Here is a 17187-nt window from a genome sequence, read left to right as displayed (position 1 = left end):
TTTAAAGGAAAGACACTGAATCCAGGAGCCACACCACAGGTAATGAATGCCTTCACTAATCCGACTGGTTGGAAGAGAAAGGGAAAAAAAAAAAATAAAATCAGTGGATTGACTTCTGAGGAGCATGGAAAGCTCATAAGACTAGGAAGGAAAATCCACTCAAGGCTGAAGGCACAGATCTACCTCCTCCAGACTCCAGTGTAAACTGCATATGCTCTCCACAGGCACTATAAAAACCAGCCTACAACTGGCAGATTTCAGTGTGAAACAAAGCTCCAACTCGTAGATGGAGGAGATCCAGCCTGCTGCAAGGAGAGATTCAGAGAATCCTTCAGTTCTTCACTAAAAACCACCCAAGGGGTTACCTACAGGGTCACAACTCTCTGCTGTCCAGGGCTGACCTACAAAGACAGCTTGGGGTCGAGGGGCTGGTTGTACTATAAAGCCAGGTGGAAGCAGTGATGTACAGAGCAGCCTCTCCATCACTTGTGCTCCAAGAAGCAGCAGTGATCCAAACTGAGGGCTGCACTGAGCCAAACTCTGTCCAGGGGTGGTCTGAGACGAGTGGGAACATCTCTGCACTGTTCTGCAAGGATTAACAATCCAGCTCGAATGACTTCTGCAGCTACCTCCTTTCTTTCCTGTCTCCACCAGCAGGCAGAGCCCTGCCGGCAACCTGGGCACTGCAGCACTGCACATTGTCTTGCTAAGCACCCCCAAATGTAAGAATGTGCCCTTGGGGGGAGCCCCAGACACGGGGCCAGCCCAGCCCTGGAGGCTGAACACCACAGTCCTGAGGCAGAAAGCAGAGATTACACTGGATGGGGAGAAAGATTTAGAAATGCAGCGAACTAAGCTCTGATGTAACCACAGCACTGGGGAGAGAACCCCTGGGAGCTGCTGCCCTTCTCCCAAAACATCAGCTGAGCTTCTCTGAACAGAGGCTGGGAACAGCCAGGATGCTGAGCCTGGGGTTCCCTCTCCACCTGGCTAAGGGGCAGGGAAACAATTATCCCTGATTTTCTTTAACAATCTCAGCTGTTCAAGTCGAGCTAGAGAGGTCCATTTTTCTTTGGCAAGACTCACGGGGCTTTTTCACACAAGACATGTTCCCAGAAAACCCAACACACCACCCCATTGTTCAGGGTTTGGCTTTCTTTATCTGTGTGCAGAGCCACAACCCTCCTAAACCTGTGCCATGTTTCAGCAGCTCCAGAGATAGCCCTCTCAGCATCACCCAGAAAAAGGATCCACGAGTCTGTCACAAGACCAGGACACAAGCTTCCAGCTCTCGTGGTCCAGTCCCACATCTACATACAGCCTCAGAAGCAATAAGCCAACCTCCCAGCCAACTGGCCACACCAACCTGCAGGCTAAGCAAACTGGGAGATACTGGGAGCTATGTGGAAGGCAGTGCCCTCATTCTTTTTGGACCAATTCATCAAGTGTCAGAGCATTGCCACAGCTAAATTAGCAGCACTCCTTCGAAAGACAAAAGAGCCAACAACCTTAAGCCTCATCAGCACCCTGGGCTGGCAAAAGCAGCTCAAGACAAACTCAAAACTACACCTTTCTTCCAGCTTTTCAGTAATGTTCCTATTGAGGCAAAAAGGGAATGGCCACCCTCAGCACTTCCCCTCACACAGTCCTTCATGATCCAATTTTCAGTGCTTTGCAAACCAAGAGGGATTTGTCTGGAAGTTTGGACACAGACACACCCCAGCACCTCCTCAGCAATGCCAAACACCCACCCAGGCACACACAGACACCAACCAGCAAAACCATTCCACCTGGGGTTGCTGCAAGTGTCAGGATAATTTGTTACTCCCATGCTGGTGAACACAGGCTTTCAGAAGAACTCTCAGAGGCACCATCTGAAAAAGCATTTTCAGTGTGGCTTCTCCCAGCTGTTTCTAGCAGCCCAGCTTTCAAATGAGGCTATAAAGGTCTTCAAGGAGTAATTTTGCTCTACTCCCCACTACCACATGGTTAAGAACCACCCAGCTGAGTCCCAGCACATAGGCAAGGAGGTACCCAAATCCCACAGCTGGCAAAACCCTTAGAAAATAATAATAAAAAGAAGACAGGGATGCAAGACAGAGAAATAAGCATGAAATGAAAACATGGCTCTCCAAAATGAAGCTGAGGAGCATGAAAGGCAGGAGATTAAGACACCCACCTGACTGGCATGCTACAAGTGTCCCTGACTAGAAACACCAGGCTCAGCCTCAGGGTGGAAACAGCACTTGCAATGTCACATTTCCCTCATTTTTATCCCATGAGGGCTCTTCTCCTGGCCAGGGCAGCAGACTTCCCCGTGGCTTTTGGGAAGGAAGCTGCAGCACTACTTGTTCAGGACAGATAAATCTACTTGGTGCACCTGGGTCCTGCTGAAAGTGTTTATTAAACACAGAGGGAATGGGACAGTTGGAGTGAAATGCCTTGGGAAGGAACAGGCTGGAAGCAGAGGCCATCGAGGTGATGCAGAGGAACTGATGTAGGGTGAGGAAGACTGGATTAAAAACCTTATCCATAATACTTCAAACTTGAAAAGGGTGAGTAGTGAGGGAGGGAGAGACACAAAACTCATACTAATGCCCTTGTCACCTGAAGGGACTGGACCCATCTCCTTTCCATGGGAACATCCCCCAGGGCACACAGAGGTTTCCTCATTCCAGGAAGGATATAAGTCCATCTCTTTTCTGTGATCCCACTGCCCCTTCCAGAGTAGCTAAGAGCTCTGTTCTCCCAGGCAGAGACCACAACATCTTGATGTGTCTCCTGTCCCTGTCAGATGGGACCTTTACAACAAGTTTCCCAGAAAGCTGCAGATCAGCAGTGAGCTGTTCCAGAGCAGGGCTGAACAAATGGGCTTCTTTTAGAGAGAAACAAGAGTCTTCATTGAAATGCTTCAAAGGAAGACAATCAGGATTCACACTTTCACTCATTAAACCAGGCAGATTGGGTTTAGCTCAAAATTCTCAAGGGTCAACTTCTGGTCATCTCACTGTGCAAGATGAAGACAGAGCCACAGCACTGGACTCTTCCCTGCATACACCAAGGGTCTAATAATCCTTTAAAGCAAACAGAGCTCAGCAGGTGTTTCATTTTAAGCTCTATGTATTCAAGATTCAACTATCCTAAGAGCCTCTTGTGCCACCAGCAAGCTCTGTGGAGGATGGAGAGGCAAACAACCAACCTGTGGGACAGGCATCACCTTTTTCCAGATCCTGGCCTAAAAAATCTTAATTCCAAAGCTCTGAACACAAGCCTTCATCCCCCAGGATGAAGCAGCATGAGGTACCACCAGGGAATGGCATAGTGAAACATGCCACAGACATACAGCTCCTTCCAAACAGCATTACTCTATCTAGAACAAGAATAATAACAAGTAATGTTCTTATCAGATGTAAACTGCCTGCCTGGAAAACCTCCATGCACCAGTTAAGTCAGCCAGCACCTTGCTTTTCTCCTTAGCTGCCCATCTTGGGAGGAAAGCTAAGAATTTTGCATATCCAGGTGGAACAAAGTGTAACTGGGTTAGACTATTTCTCATTTCTAAATAGTCTAAGATTTTAACATTCCTTCTCTCAAGAGCAGCCTGCAAATGCCCAACAGAGACCTGGTTCGATTTACCAGCTTGAGAAAAAAAAAAATTGCAAATAAAATTTGAACTGCACAAGGAAAAAATCATTAAACACTCCCCATCTGTGGGATTGGCAGCAAAGGTAAAAAGCCCTTTATGGAAGAGGGCAGCCATTGCTGCCTCAGTAGTGAATTAGTGATCCTCAGTAGTGAATTTTGTTCCACTCATTCAGACATCTGCCCAGATCCACACAGATAAACGTAGGGCAGCTCAGGAACATGCTGCATACAAATTGCTGAAGTGACAGCTTAGCTCATCTCTGCTGCTGGTTCCAGCAAACCCGTTTCTAAGCAAGCCCAGCCTCTGGCTGCAAATGGAGCTGCAACTCGTGTGGTGGTACCACCAGCAAATGGAAGGAGAAACTCCCTTTAAAGTGATGGCAGCTACATTCTGCAAGCCAACAACGGGGTTGCATTTCTAGGTGTTTAAAATAAAATAATAATTCATCTTCCCTAAGCAAATCCTTCCTTATGCTAACATGGCAGACAGGGATGCAGGCAGAAATCTCCATCCCTCACCTGAAGTAAGTGGTTTCTACTCCTTATGGGTTTAATTACTCCAGTCCAGGAGGGTAGGTGTGCTACACAGTGTGTCTGGAAACACCTGGTAAGAAAACTTCCCTTTTTCACACCTGGGAAATTAAGATTTAAAACAAAGAAACACCCCAGCAACTGAAGAGAAAAAAAAAAGCAAACCCCAGGATGGGGACCAGCCCCGTGCCCCAATTTTAGGACAAGAAGCAGCAGCACAGAAAGAGAATAGTGAAATGGACAAGGGGGCAATTTCAGCATGATATGGGGACACCCACGAGGGGCGAGGGACACCCAGGGACCAACACCACCAGTTACACCAACAACACCCAGCCCTCAAGCCCACGGGGTTGGAAAACACCCAGGATTTACCAGCCCAGGAACCCACCTTGGGCCACCTCACTATTAACACTGAAATCCCTTAACCCGGGCATCTGGGGAGATGCAACAAAGCGATACAACTCCGGGGTGCCATGACCTCAATACCGCTCACCAGCCCCCCGAAAATTCGGGCTGGGCGTGGACAGCTCCGTTTTTTGAAAGGCCTTTACCTCATGATTTCCAATTATCGCTTCATTTCTCTTTGATAATTACCGCTGAACACCGTCCCCCCCCCCCCTCCCTCCCCAGCGGGCGGCTGCAGAAGATGGCACCGCGCCGGGGCGGGAAGGCGCTGCCCGCCCCTCCTGCCGCAGCCCCTCCGGCACAGCCCCCGGCCCCACCTGCCGCAAGAAACGGAGGAGAAAAACCAAAAAAAAAAACGTCGACAAAGGAGCAGAAAATCAAACCATCCACCTTTCGCCTCCCTCCACACCGGCCACCCCGCCCCGCCGTGCACCTGCAGCCGGGCGGCAGCGCTGCCGCAGGGGACGCGCCTCACGCTGCTGCAGCGAGCGGGCAGAGCGGGACCGTGTGGGCGACACGCCCCTCCGCGCCGGGTTTTGGGGATGAAACGGCTAAGTTTGGGGTATTTTTTTTTTTTTTCCACCCGTTTCACGCTTTCGGCGTGGGGGGACAGCCGAACGCAGCGCCGGTGAACCGAGGTGGGGAAAAATAAAATAAATAAAATAAATAATAAAAAAAAAAATGAGTACGGAGGGGAAAGGGGAACATGGGTCGGTGCAGCGCTCGCTCCCTCCCCGCCAGCCCCAGGCCGTGCCCTTACCTGCCGCTCACAGGGGTGTCCGCACCGAAGCCCGGCGGCGACTGACAGCGGCGGAGCGGGCGGAGCGGGGGCGGGGAGGGGCGGGGGGCGCGCGCCAGCTCCGGAACCTTCGCCGAGCGGCGGAGAAGGAGGGGGGGGTGGGGGGGGGGGGAGGAGGAGGAAAGGGGAGGGGGGGGGGGAAGGAGTGGAAAGGGGAGGGGGGGGGGGGGGCTCAGCCTCAGCGCGCATGCGCGGCCCCTCTACACCCCCACCCCCTCCCACCCTCCCGGGGGTGTTGTGCCCGGCGCACGCGCGGTGGGCGTGGCCGCCGCCGCCTTTTGTCTGCGGGGAGGAGGGCGCGCGCGGCCCCGCCCGGCAGGGGGCGCTCGCGCGCTGCCCCCCCCCCCCCCTCCCTTTCGCGCCCTTCCCGCCTTTTCCCCTCCCTCAAGCGCAGCGGCGCCATTTTGTGCGGGGAGAAGGGAGGGAGCGGGGGGGCTCCCGCATCTCCACAGCGGCGTCAAACCCTGGGCTTGGGGAGCCACTGCTTCTCACAGCCTCGGTGCTTGTTTTCCGCAGACAGGCACCCCACAGAAAGGTTTGCGTCAGGGCCTGGGTTCATCTCGTCAGGGGCTGGGTTCTGGATTCACTCGCTGAGGAGATGGGTTCACCTCCTTTGGGGATGGATTCTGGGTTCACCTCCACTGGATTCTGGTTTCGCCACTTCTAGGGGTTATTCTGGATTCATCTCTCGGGCTGATTCTGAATTTACCTCTTGGGATGATTCTGGATTTGCCTCTTCTGGGGATGGATTCTGAATTCATCTTCTGGGGATGGGTTCTGGGTTCACCTCCACTGGATTCTTGTTTCGCCACTTTTAGGGGTTATTCTGGATTAATCTCTGGGGCTGATTCTGAATTTACCTCTTGGGATGATTCTGGATTTGCCTCTTCTGGGGATGGATTCTGAATTCACCTCTTCTGGGGATGGGTTCTGGATTCACCTCTTCAGATGCAAACCAAGGGCAGATTAGTCTAGTCAAAAAAAAAAAAAAAAAAACAAAAATCCTGGCGGAGGTTGTGAAAGGAAAAACTTAATATGAAAAAAAAATAGTAACAGATGTGAAACCTTGCAGCACATGAGGTCTAAAGGTGTCTTGGAACACCCATGGAGAGTCAAAGCCATTATCTTACAACAGTTTCAATAACTGCAAAAATACTGAGTGCAGTCATCTGAGGAGGCAAAAGCTGAATTTTTGAACATGCAACACTTAAATAGCTTTTTTCCAGGTGAATAGAAACAGGTGAGGCACCTAAAACCAGGGAAATGTTTTTTTTCTGTCCACCTTTAAACTGGCTAAAAAGTGCCCACAGTAAAATAGATGGAGAATTTTCCCAGGGTAGACACATCTCTGAAAAAAAAAAAAATACTACTGCTTTGAGGATTGTAAAATAAATACTCCAGTGCTCCCAGGGGATCCGTGCTTGTGAGACAACAAGGAATGAGCTGAATTTAAACTTGCAGACAGTCCAATTCTGGAGCAGCAGCTCTTCCTACAGGCAGTGCAGCTGTACCAGGAACAGCAGAACTGACTGCAAACCAGCTGAGCATCCTCCAGGACTTTTTCTTTAAAGACAGCACAACCCAAAGGGACTCCCTCGGTTCTTAAAAGTGCTCAGGGTGACAACATCTGAAGTTATCTCAAAGCTCAGCTTTGCCTGCCTGCTCCAAAGCCCTTCTGGATCCAGGAAACCGTGGAGCATCCTTAGCCAGACCCAGATGATTTGTCACAGCTTTTTGTCACCTTCTGGCCATTCCTCCTCTGTTTTTTTGTTGGTTTTTTTTTCCTGCTGCAGCAAAATCAAGTTACAGAGCTGAGACCCAGAGTGGAGCTGTGAGCCCCAAGCAGAAGGAGCTCACAGGAACCAAGAGGTCAAGAGGAGCACTGTGCAGGCAGATTTCTGACCTGTGTGCACAGCAGGGTGAGAGCTGAGACTTTTTAATTACTGCACAGAGCTCTACCTGTTCATAGAGTGGTTTTGTTGAGAGGAAAAAGGGACCTGTGACTTCATCCTGCAATTCCAACTCAATCACTCTTCTTGTTTCAGCCCATACTGCTGCTAGGTGGAAACAAGACATTATTTTTAACATTATAAAAGCAACTTCCAGGCAGGAAAGCATGGAGCCTTTGCCTTCCATACCTGTTTCTTCATCCATAAGACAAGGCTCATTTTCCTCACGGGTGAGTTTTGTGACTTGCTCCACACCCACATCAAAGTTTTCCCTGCCAGGTGCTCCCAAACCCAGGGCAGAACCCCTCAGGTCCCACCTGCAGTGGGAATCGACCTGCAGAAGAAGTGCAACTGTGTGAAAAATTCTCTGCTTTTAATTCTGACGTCCCCAGGGCCTCATCCCTCCACAAGCTGCTTCATTTCAGTCCCTTAATTCAGATTAAGGCTGCTTTTTGCTAAACCAGAATGGCCCCAGATAAAATAAATCCTCTGCCTCTTAACTTTGCAGCTCCAGAGGGGATCAGAGCGCTGTTGGCTCCTTTCCTTGCAAGCTGAAACCAAACCCATGTCATGTGCCACCCGGACAGGGTCCTCTCCAGCTGGAGTTTTATTTTCACAGGGTGATGCACCCCTCCAGCCCACGCCAAGGCCAGAAGTGGAGCTGTAAATCAGCAGCAGGAACACCCTGGGGGTGAGGACAGCAAAGAGGCCGTGACTCAGCAGAAAGAGCCAGCCCAGTCCTGGCTTCTCAGCAGCACAGGGCAGGGGAAAAAAATAAATTCCCTGCTTTCCCTCTGCTCCCTGACAAAGTGGCACCAAGACACCTCCACTTCCCTCCTGCCCCCAGCCCAGCTGGAAAAGGATTATTCCTTTTTCTTTCCTGCCCGGAAGGCAAAGAGAGCCCAACAGCTACAAAGAGAAGATGTAAGACCTGGTACCCCTAAGGATGTATGGTGTTTAATTAATCATTATTCTGTTTCTAAATTGCAGGCTCCAAGAGGCTTTCCACATGGTTTAAACCTGGAGCATCTGCAGGAGGCAGAGTTGGCTCATCAGGGAGTTCCAGGATGTCTTCACTTACGTGACCTTGTGGGAATTCAGATGTTTCTGGCTTCACATCAGATAAAGTTCAGACTCAGAGGACCTGGGATCCCAGCAGGACAAATGCTTGCAGGGAATTGGTGATTCCTCTCATTATGTCTGTGCTTGGAAGATGCCAGAAGGAATGAAGATGCCACCACCAGGCTCTGCCTCTTCAGGAAACATCACTCCGGGCTGAAACAGGTTCTGATTTACCAACCACCACCCTGTCTGCAGACTCTCAAGCCCTAAACTGGTGGCCACCTGTAGGTTGCCTGTCCTTGCCACAGGATGGAGTCAATTCCTTGAGTTTCAGGCAGGATTCAACCTCAAATCCAGTAGGAGGCTGCGTTGTGCACTAAAACCACCCTGTTCTGCTCTCCAGTTCCAACCTGCCCAGGAACAAACGAGCTCAGAACATCTTTTTTGGGTTAAAATGCCAACAGTCCACCCAGAAAACACCTTGGAAAAGGTTTCTTTCTCTGCAGGAAGCACAGGATCTCCCAGAACAGGGCCAGGAGAGGAAAGGTGAGGATTTCAGCTTCCCCAGGTGAGGATTTCAGCTTCCCAAATCCCCAGGGACAACCTGGGAGGACCAGGGGGAAGCAGCAGAGGAGGCTCCAAGAAGACCCCAGGGTGCAGGGTTGGGAACTGCATCATCCATCCCCTGCAGACCCAGGAAGGGACTCGGGAGCCCTCTCCTCAACCTTATTAATGTGAAATTAAAATAAAAATAAAATAATAAAAAAACACTACCAAGCAGAAAAAAAAAACCCTAGAAATTGCAAAGCCATCCTTTAGCCTTCCTCTGAGGAGAGGCCAAGGGTGCAAGGAGAACCCCCTCTCCCCTCAGAGTGGGGGTCCCTGTGCCCCTTTTCCCTTCCCGCAGAGTCCCCCCCCTTTCCCTGCAGGGTTGGGGTCCCTGTGCCCCCCTTTCTCCCCTCAGTGGGGGTCCCTGTCCTCCCCCCCCCTCTCCCCACAGGGTTTGGGTCCCTGTGCCCCCCTTTCTCCCCTCAGTGGGGGTCCCTGTGTCCCCCCCCCTCTCCCCACAGGGTTTGGGTCCCTGTGCCCCCCCTCTCCCCTCAGAGTGGGGGTCCCTGTCCCCTCTCCTCTCCTCACAGGGTTGGGGTCCCTGTGACCCCACCCTTTACTGCAGGGTGGGGGTCCCTGTGTCCCCCATTTCCCCTCAGAGTGGGGTTCCTGTCCCCCCCCCCTCCCTTCTGAGTGGGGGCCTCTGTACACCCCCCTCTCACCCCTCAGTGGGGGTCCCTGTGTCCCCCTCTCACCCCTCAGTGTGGGTCCCTGTGCCCCCCCCTCTCCCTTCAGAGTGGGGGTCCCTGTCCCCCCACCCTCTCCCCACAGGGTTTGGGTCCCTGTGCCCCCCCCTCACCCCTCAGTGGGGGTCCCTGTGCCCCCCTCTTCCTTCAGAGTGGGGGTCCCTGTGCCCACCCCTTCCCGCAGGGTGGGGGTCCCTGTCCCCCCACCCTCTCCCCACAGGGTTTGGGTCCCTGTGCCCCCCCCTCACCCCTCAGTGGGGGTCCCTGTGCCCCCCTCTTCCTTCAGAGTGGGGGTCCCTGTGCCCACCCCTTCCCGCAGGGTGGGGGTCCCTGTCCCCCCACCCTCTCCCCACAGGGTTTGGGTCCCTGTGCCCCCTCTCACCCCTCAGCGGGGGTCCCTGTGCCCCCCTCCCCCCCCTGAGTGGGGGTCCCTGTGCCCCCCTCCCCCCCCTCCTTGCAGTTTCCCTTCCGGCCCGGCAGGGGGCGCATGGGGAGGGGCGGGCTCTCAGGGCGCGTGCGCGGTGCGGGGCGGAAGTGTCTCGCGGGCCGGCTCGCGGAGGGCGCGGGGCGCCCATGGGGTTCCTTAAAGGCGCCGCCGCCCGCTCCCCCCCCGCTCTCGGCGGAGGGAAACGCCGCACACGGCTGGAATGAGCAGGTGGGGAGGGGCCCCCGGTCACCCCTAACCCTCCCCTTACCCCTCCCCGGTCACCCTTTCCTTTCTCGCTCCACCTCTCTCCCCCTGACCCCCTGCCTCAGTTTCCCCTCCCCCCCCCCCCCACCCTGTGTCGGGGGTCGTACGGGGGAAAGGGGGGGGAAGAGGCGGTGGAGGAGCCCCCCCCTCCCCCCGGGCTCCCCCGGGCTCCCGGCCTTGGTGGGAGGGTGCGAGAGGAGCGGGGTTCGGGGGGCTGCAAAGTTCGCAGGCGGGGTGAACAACGGTGGGGGCTGCAGAGCCCCGGACGGGGAGGGCAAAGCCTTAGGGGGGGGGGGCATCAAGTGCCTTGGGGGGGCTGCAGACCCTGGCAGAGGGGTCGAGTATTTGGGGGCTGCAGAGCCCTGGGCTGGGGGCTGCGAGCGCCGAGGGAGGGGGGGGTGCAAACCTGGGGGGGTGGGGGGAACCCACACCACCGCATCCCCCAAGTTGGGGGTGCTCCGGGGTGGGGGGGCTGCCCCCATCCTTGGGGGGCTCCCCGGAGCAACTGGGTGCCCGCCAGGGGACACCGCTGTGCCCGTCCCCCTTTCCCCGGGGGGGAGAGCGGTTTGTCCCCGGTTCCCCCCCCCGGCCCAGGGGCGTCCGAGCTTTTCCCCTTCCCCCGGAGTTTCTCCTTTTATCATTTAAATCCCGATTTGCTTTTTTTCCTCCCGATTTTTGCCCCGAGCATCACAGCCACGGGCTCTGCACCGACCTTGAGGGGTTGGCGGGGGGGGGGGGGGGGGGGGGTGGTTCAGGTCGTAGCTTTAGGGAATTTTTATTTTTTTTTCCTGGATGGCAATGGGAGCAGCTCCCAGCCCAGGGGGGATCCCCGGGGTGCTCAGCCCCCCGCTGGGCAGGGCTCGATTGCAATTTTTAAGTCGTTCATTGATTAGCCAGGGATTTAAAAATTATTATTATTTGATTATTAATTAATTTTTCCTTCCTCACATCAGGTTTTGCTTCATCCCAACCTCCCCCCCCCCGCATGGGTTTTGCAGCAGCCTCGGGCTCGGTGGGAGGGTGCCAGGGTGCTGCTCCTGTCCCCAACACGAGGGGACCCTCTGTGGGACCCCTGCCCACCCCCCCCTGGGCAGCACCCAGCACAGGGGCAGCTCTGGGGTGGCCCCATTGATGCTCACGGCCACCCAACAAATCCAGCACCCATCACTGGGGGATTTATGACTGCTCTGACCTTGCAAAAATTGCAGAGTCAGATAGTGAAGGGCTTTTTTTTTTTTTTTTTTTTTATATTTGCTGCATTCCCTGGCTTTAAAAAAACCCACAAAAACCAGCAAAACAACAACAAAAAAACCCAGCCATGAGTTCCTGAAGCCAGGAAGCCCAAGGGACACATCCTGGCACAAGCAGCTGATCCTGAGGGTGCTCCAAGTGCTGGGGCTCCCTGTCCCCTCCCATGGGAAGGATTTGCTATTCCCATGACATTCCCAGCTCCCCAGGGCAGAGATGTTGATCCCGGGGGCTGCAGCCAATCCCTGGCAGGGGGAGGGGAGCTGTATTTTTAAATTTTTTTAAATTTTTTAAAATTTTAAATTTTTTTTAATGAGGGGTGCAGTATTTTTTAATTATTTTTTTTTTTTTTTTTTGGACAAGTGAACCCCCCCTACACAAGGGCTTCCCCTGTGCTCTCCCTCCATGGCTCTGCCACCTTCTCAGCCAGGCTTGGAGGGGGGGGAGGGAAATGTCGGGGGGGGGTGGGGGGAGGGGATTGGTCTTTGGACCTTGTTCCTTCCTGTCCCCTCGTTTTCCAAGTGGAGGGAGGGGACAATCCAAGGAGGTTGGGTCTGGACCACCCCCAGCAGTGATGCTGAGCCTGCAGCCAGTGGGGGGGAGGTGTGGGGGGGTTTGTTTGTGTTATCAGGGCTGGGCCAGCCCCAGGAGCAGTCCCTGTGTCCCCCCCCTCCAGAACAGCCCAGGGGGGGCCACGCCTGCTCTGTGCCACCCCGATAGCTGGAGGTGTGACACTTGTCACCCAGAAGGGGTGGGGGGGACACAGACCCGTTTCTCATCCCTAAGCAGGGACCCTCCCCACCCTGGGGAGCACCCCCAACCTTGAGCCATCCCCCCCCCCCCCTTTTCCCAACCATGTTTTGCAGGAGAGCAGCTCCATGGCTGAGGAGACATCCCCGAGCCCCGGGGGGGGCATCACCCCCCTGCAGCAGATGTTGGCCTCGGGGACAGGGGCCATCCTCACCTCCCTCTTTGGTGAGGACCCCAGGGGGGCTTTGGGGGCTGAGGGGGGGGTTGGGGGGGGGCATGCAGGCTGGCTAAAGGCTGCTGTCATTTCAGTGACACCCCTGGATGTGGTGAAGATCAGGCTGCAGGCACAGAGGACCCCGTTCTCCAAAGGTAACACCCACCCCCTCACCCCCCCCCCCCCCACCCCCCCCACCCATAGGGTTCTCCAAAGGTAACACAACCCCCCCCCCCATGGGGTTCTCCAAAGGTAACACCCACCCCCCCTCATCCCCCCCCCCCATGGGGTTCTCCAAAGGTAACACCCACCCCCCCCCTAACACCCCCACCCAATGGGTTCTCCAAAGGTAACACAACCCCCCCCTGACCCCCCCCCCCCCACCCATGGGGTTCTCCAAAGGTAACACCACCCCCCCCTAACACCCCCACCCATGGGGTTCTCCAAAGGTAACACCCACCCCCCCTAACACCCCACCCATGGGGTTCTCCAAAGGTAACACCCACCCCCCCTAACACCCCACCCATAGGGTTCTCCAAAGGTAACACCCACCCCCCCCAACACCCCCCCCCCACCCATAGGGTTCTTCAAAGGTAACACCCACCCCCCCCAACACCCCACCCATGGGGTTCTCCAAAGGTAACACCCACCCCCCCCTAACACCCCCACCAGGTGGCTCCCTGGCCAGAGACCCCAACCCCAGCAGCCCCCCCTGAGCTGCTGGGGGGGGTTTTGAGCGTGGGGCCATCAAGAGGTGACAGATTCCCAGGGGCCCCTCATCCTGACGGGCTCGGGGGGCCCTGCTGGGGGAGTTGGGCTGATGCTCAGCTCTGTCCCTCCCCCTTGGTGACACTGAGTGGGGTCAGCACGGTGCCAGCAGCCCCCTGCCCGCTGCAGAGAGGGGTGGGAGGGCTCAGCCCCCTCCAGCTGCTCCCCACAGCTTCCATGGGGCAGGATGGACCCTGGGGGCTCTGTTCCCATTCCCCCCCTCTCTGCAGGGTCAGCAGGCTGGGGCTGTTCCCAAGGGACTGGTGACAATTGGGAAGTGGTTGTGGGGGGAGGGGGGGGGTTCATCCATCCCCTTCCCCCACGGAGCTCTCCAGTGCCCAGCTCTGAGCTGCAGCACATCCCCCAGCTGGGGATGTGACATGTCCCTTGTGTCACCTCTCAGGCTGTCCCTGTTGTGTGTTTCAGTGTGTCCAGCTCCCTCTGTGCCCTGGGTGCTCAGCAGCCCACATGTGAGTACACCCAGGGGGGGGGAGCTGCTCCCTGCCACCAGCAACTTCTCTTTCCCAAAACTTTGATTCCCTGCCCTGCTGGTGGCAGCTCGGGCTCCTCCAGAGGAGAGGGGACATCCCTGGGGTCTGGGGACTGCCACCACCCCCAGCCCCAACAGCTGCTCTGGGGCTGGCCCTGCAGTACACCCTTTGGGGTCCCTCCCTTTGGGGGGGTCTCTAATGAGGGTCTCATGTTCAAGAGGCCTGGCTGGCTGGGGGCTCCCTCTCCTTCCTGGGTTGTTGGGTTTTTTTGACTCTGCTGTGGGTTTTTTTTTCCCTCTGCTGTGGTGGTTTTTTCACTCTGCTATGGATTTTTTTTTTTTTTGACTGCTGTGTTTTTTTGACTCTGCTGTGTTTTTTTTTTTCACTCTGGTGTGTTGCTACCTCAAAATCCCCCTGGATCTCAGCTGCTCCTCTTGCTCCCCCCTGACCAACATTCCCATACCTGACCCCAGAGCAGAGCCAAGCCAGGCACAAACCCCTCCTGCCACTGCTCTGCTGTGCCCCTGTCCCCAACCTGACCATGGTCAGACCTTTTTTTGGGGTCAACCCTCTGTGTTAAGCTCAAGCATTGAGGGTTTGGCTCTGTCCTGGAAGAGGTGATGGTTTTGGGGGTGAGATGGGCAGGGGGAAGGGGTCTCCTGTGTAACTGTGGTGCTCTTGGTCTCTCCCCAGGGAAGTGTTTCCTCTACTGCAATGGCCTCATGGACCATCTCTACGTCTGCCAGAATGGCAGTGGCTGCACTGCCTGGTACAAGACCCCCACCCACTTCACTGGCACACTGGTAGGGACTGGGGGGGTGTGGGTGGGAAGGGGGGGCAGGGTCTCCCCAATCCAGAGAGGGGGTCAGGGTGTTTGTTGAGGACCCTCCTTGCCCTCCTCCCACCTCTCTCCCCAGGATGCCTTTGTGAAGATCACACGTCACGAGGGCATCAGGTCTCTGTGGAGTGGCTTGCCCCCCACCCTGTGAGTTTGGACCCTCCCCAGTGGGGGGGGGCAGTGTCCCCAGACACGTGGGGATCCACCCCAAACCTCCCTGCCAGCCCCTGAGGTGTGAGGAGGGGGACACAGCTGCCCCTCACACCCTTCCTGCTCCTCCCCAGGGTCATGGCAGTGCCAGCCACTGTCATTTATTTCACCATCTACGACCAACTCCGGGGCCACCTGCAGGTTTGGACAGGGAGCAGGGGCCACCACATCCCCTTGGTGGCCGGGGCCCTGGCCAGGTGTGAGTACCCCTCCCCTCAGGAGGGTCCCCCCCATGCCCACCTTGTGTCCCTTCCCCCTGTCTCCTGGCTGCTGGTGCCCAGGTTTGGTGCTCTCCTGGGCACAGTGCTCTGGTGGCTCTAAGGTGGTTGTCTGAGCAGACAGGGCTGATGTCCCCTGTCCCCTTCCCGTTGCAGTGGGTGCTGTGACTGTCATCAGCCCCCTGGAGCTTATCCGGACCAAGATGCAGTCCCAGCAGCTCAGCTACAAGGAGCTGGGGGTCTGCATCCAGTCAGCTGTGGCTCAGGATGGGTGGCTGTCCCTCTGGAGGGGTTGGGGACCCACCGTGCTGCGAGATGTCCCCTTCTCAGGTATGACATGAGGGTGGGGGGGAAACGGGGCGACTGGTGACACTGGGAGACCAGGGGGACAAGCATGGACCCAGGAAAGGGGGGTGCTGGGCGGTGCCTTGTGTAGCACTGGTGTTTCTCCTCTCCTCCCAGCTCTTTACTGGTTTAACTACGAGCTGGTGAGGGACTGGCTCTGCAGGCAGACCGGGCAGGATGAGGCCACCTTCATGATCACCTTCAGCTCCGGGGCCATCTCTGGGACGGTGAGTGATAAGGGGATTGCTCAGCCCCTGGGGAATGTCCCCAGGAGGTGACAGCAGAGCTAGCAGGGACACTGAGGTGCCATCCCCCCTGGCTGCTGTCCCCACAGGTGGCTGCTGTGCTCACCCTGCCCTTCGACGTGGTGAAGACCCAGCGGCAGGTCGAGCTGGGAGGCAGCGAGGTGCACCCAGGTGAGGGGGGGTCCTGGGCAACCTGGAGGGGGCAACCAACACTCCCCAGTGTTGGGTGGGCATCTCCAGACCCTCATCTCCCCCCCCCCTTGCAGTCACAGCCTCCAAACCTTCCTCCACCTGGATGCTCATGCAACGCATCCGAGCTGAGTCCGGCACCCGGGGGCTGTTTGCAGGTGAGCACCCCCCACCTCCCCCCCCTCCCCAAACCCCGTGCTGGGCTTTACTGGTGTCCCCCAGGAGCTAACAGGGTTGTCTTGGCAGGTTTCCTGCCCCGTGTCATTAAGGTGGCACCTGCTTGTGCCATCATGATCAGCACCTATGAATTTGGGAAGAACTTCTTCCAGAAGCTGAACCAGGAGCGGCGGCTGCGGGGGTTGTGAGGCAGGGCTGGTGGCAGGGCTGGAATGTCACCTCTGGTGGCCCCAAGGAGTGGGGGGGGATGGGGGGGTGGGGATGGTGACAACCCTGCTCCTGGTAAGGAGCAGCAAACCCCCCACTCAGCTCTGCAAAGCCCAAGTGCCTTCGTGCTGTGCTCTGCCCCCCCCCCACCTCCACATCCGTGCCTGCTGCTGTGACACTGGGGGGGTTTGCAGCCCCCCCCATGCTCATCCCTCGAGGCTGGGCAGATGCTGCTGCTGGATTCATGGATGCTCTGGGGAGGATGAGGTACCCTGGGAGCAGGACAGGAGCCCTCAGGAACTTCTGGGCCCCCCCCCTCACCCCTTCTCCACTTGGGGGTCTGCCCCTCCTCACCATCTGGCACACAACAGCCCCTTGCCCAGGGCATGGGGGACACCATCAGGACCCTGTCCCAGCCTCTGGACCTCTCCCTCCCTCTTGGGGTGTCCCCCTGCCTGGGGACAGACCTCACTGCTGCTCCAGGGGGAGGGGGGTTGGCATTCTGGTACCAAATCTCTGTCCGTGCCCCCTCCCTTCACCATGAGGCTCTGCCCCAGCTTTGTGCCCACTGTGGGTGCTGCTCCCAGTTTGCCAGAACTCCAGAGGGGGAATTTCTCTTATTTTCTTAAATAAAAGCAATATTGTCTCTTTTGGGACAATTTTTTTTTCTCTGCTGGGACTGGGGAAGGCATCCCCAGGGCTGAGAGTGGGGGCACAGTGCTGCCCTCTCATCCACCAGTTCCTTGCTGGGTTTTACTTACAGAACCACACACTGGTGTAGGGTGGAAGGAACCTTAAAGATCACCTACATCCACCCCCCTCATATGAGGGGGGAGGGGGGAATTTTGGGGGGTAAGAAGGCCCCAGAACCACCTTCTCCTGGACAGTGGATGGAGCAGGGGCTGCCCAT

General features: G+C 56.3%; 2 protein-coding genes and 1 long non-coding RNA gene across 22 annotated transcripts in view; 1 reads left to right on the top strand and 2 right to left on the bottom strand.

The window, feature by feature from the left end:
- The window catches only part of MAPT (microtubule associated protein tau), a 50471-nt gene extending 45000 nt beyond the window's left edge, over positions 1-5471 (bottom strand). For all 20 annotated transcript variants that reach the window (XR_011722872.1, XR_011722873.1, XM_071728554.1 and 17 more), the window contains exon 1: positions 5342-5471. The gene's annotated coding sequence lies outside the window, so the exon portion shown is untranslated. The remainder of the gene's footprint in view (positions 1-5341) is intronic.
- Positions 5472-8264: 2793 nt separating this feature from the next.
- LOC139788545 (uncharacterized) lies at positions 8265-9853 on the bottom strand. The gene is made up of 2 exons (XR_011722874.1): positions 9800-9853; positions 8265-9116 (listed from the first exon to the last, which is right to left on the bottom strand). It is a non-coding gene; the product is annotated as an uncharacterized lncRNA (long non-coding RNA).
- A 284-nt stretch (positions 9854-10137) lies between these two features.
- SLC25A39 (solute carrier family 25 member 39) lies at positions 10138-16928 on the top strand. The gene is made up of 11 exons (XM_071728585.1): positions 10138-10341; positions 12492-12600; positions 12685-12744; positions 14542-14651; positions 14766-14833; positions 14971-15095; positions 15271-15444; positions 15577-15686; positions 15794-15875; positions 15971-16051; positions 16140-16928. The coding sequence occupies exons 1-11, from the start codon at positions 10174-10176 to the stop codon at positions 16256-16258; spliced, it is 1206 nt and encodes a 401-aa protein (XP_071584686.1). The 5' UTR covers positions 10138-10173; the 3' UTR covers positions 16259-16928.
- Positions 16929-17187: the final 259 nt, after the last annotated feature.

Source organism: Heliangelus exortis, chromosome 29 (assembly GCF_036169615.1).
Source record: "Heliangelus exortis chromosome 29, bHelExo1.hap1, whole genome shotgun sequence".
In the NCBI taxonomy this organism is placed as follows: domain Eukaryota; kingdom Metazoa; phylum Chordata; class Aves; order Apodiformes; family Trochilidae; genus Heliangelus; species Heliangelus exortis.
Note: the sequence above shows the minus strand (reverse complement) of the source record. Positions and strands in the feature narration are given on the sequence as shown.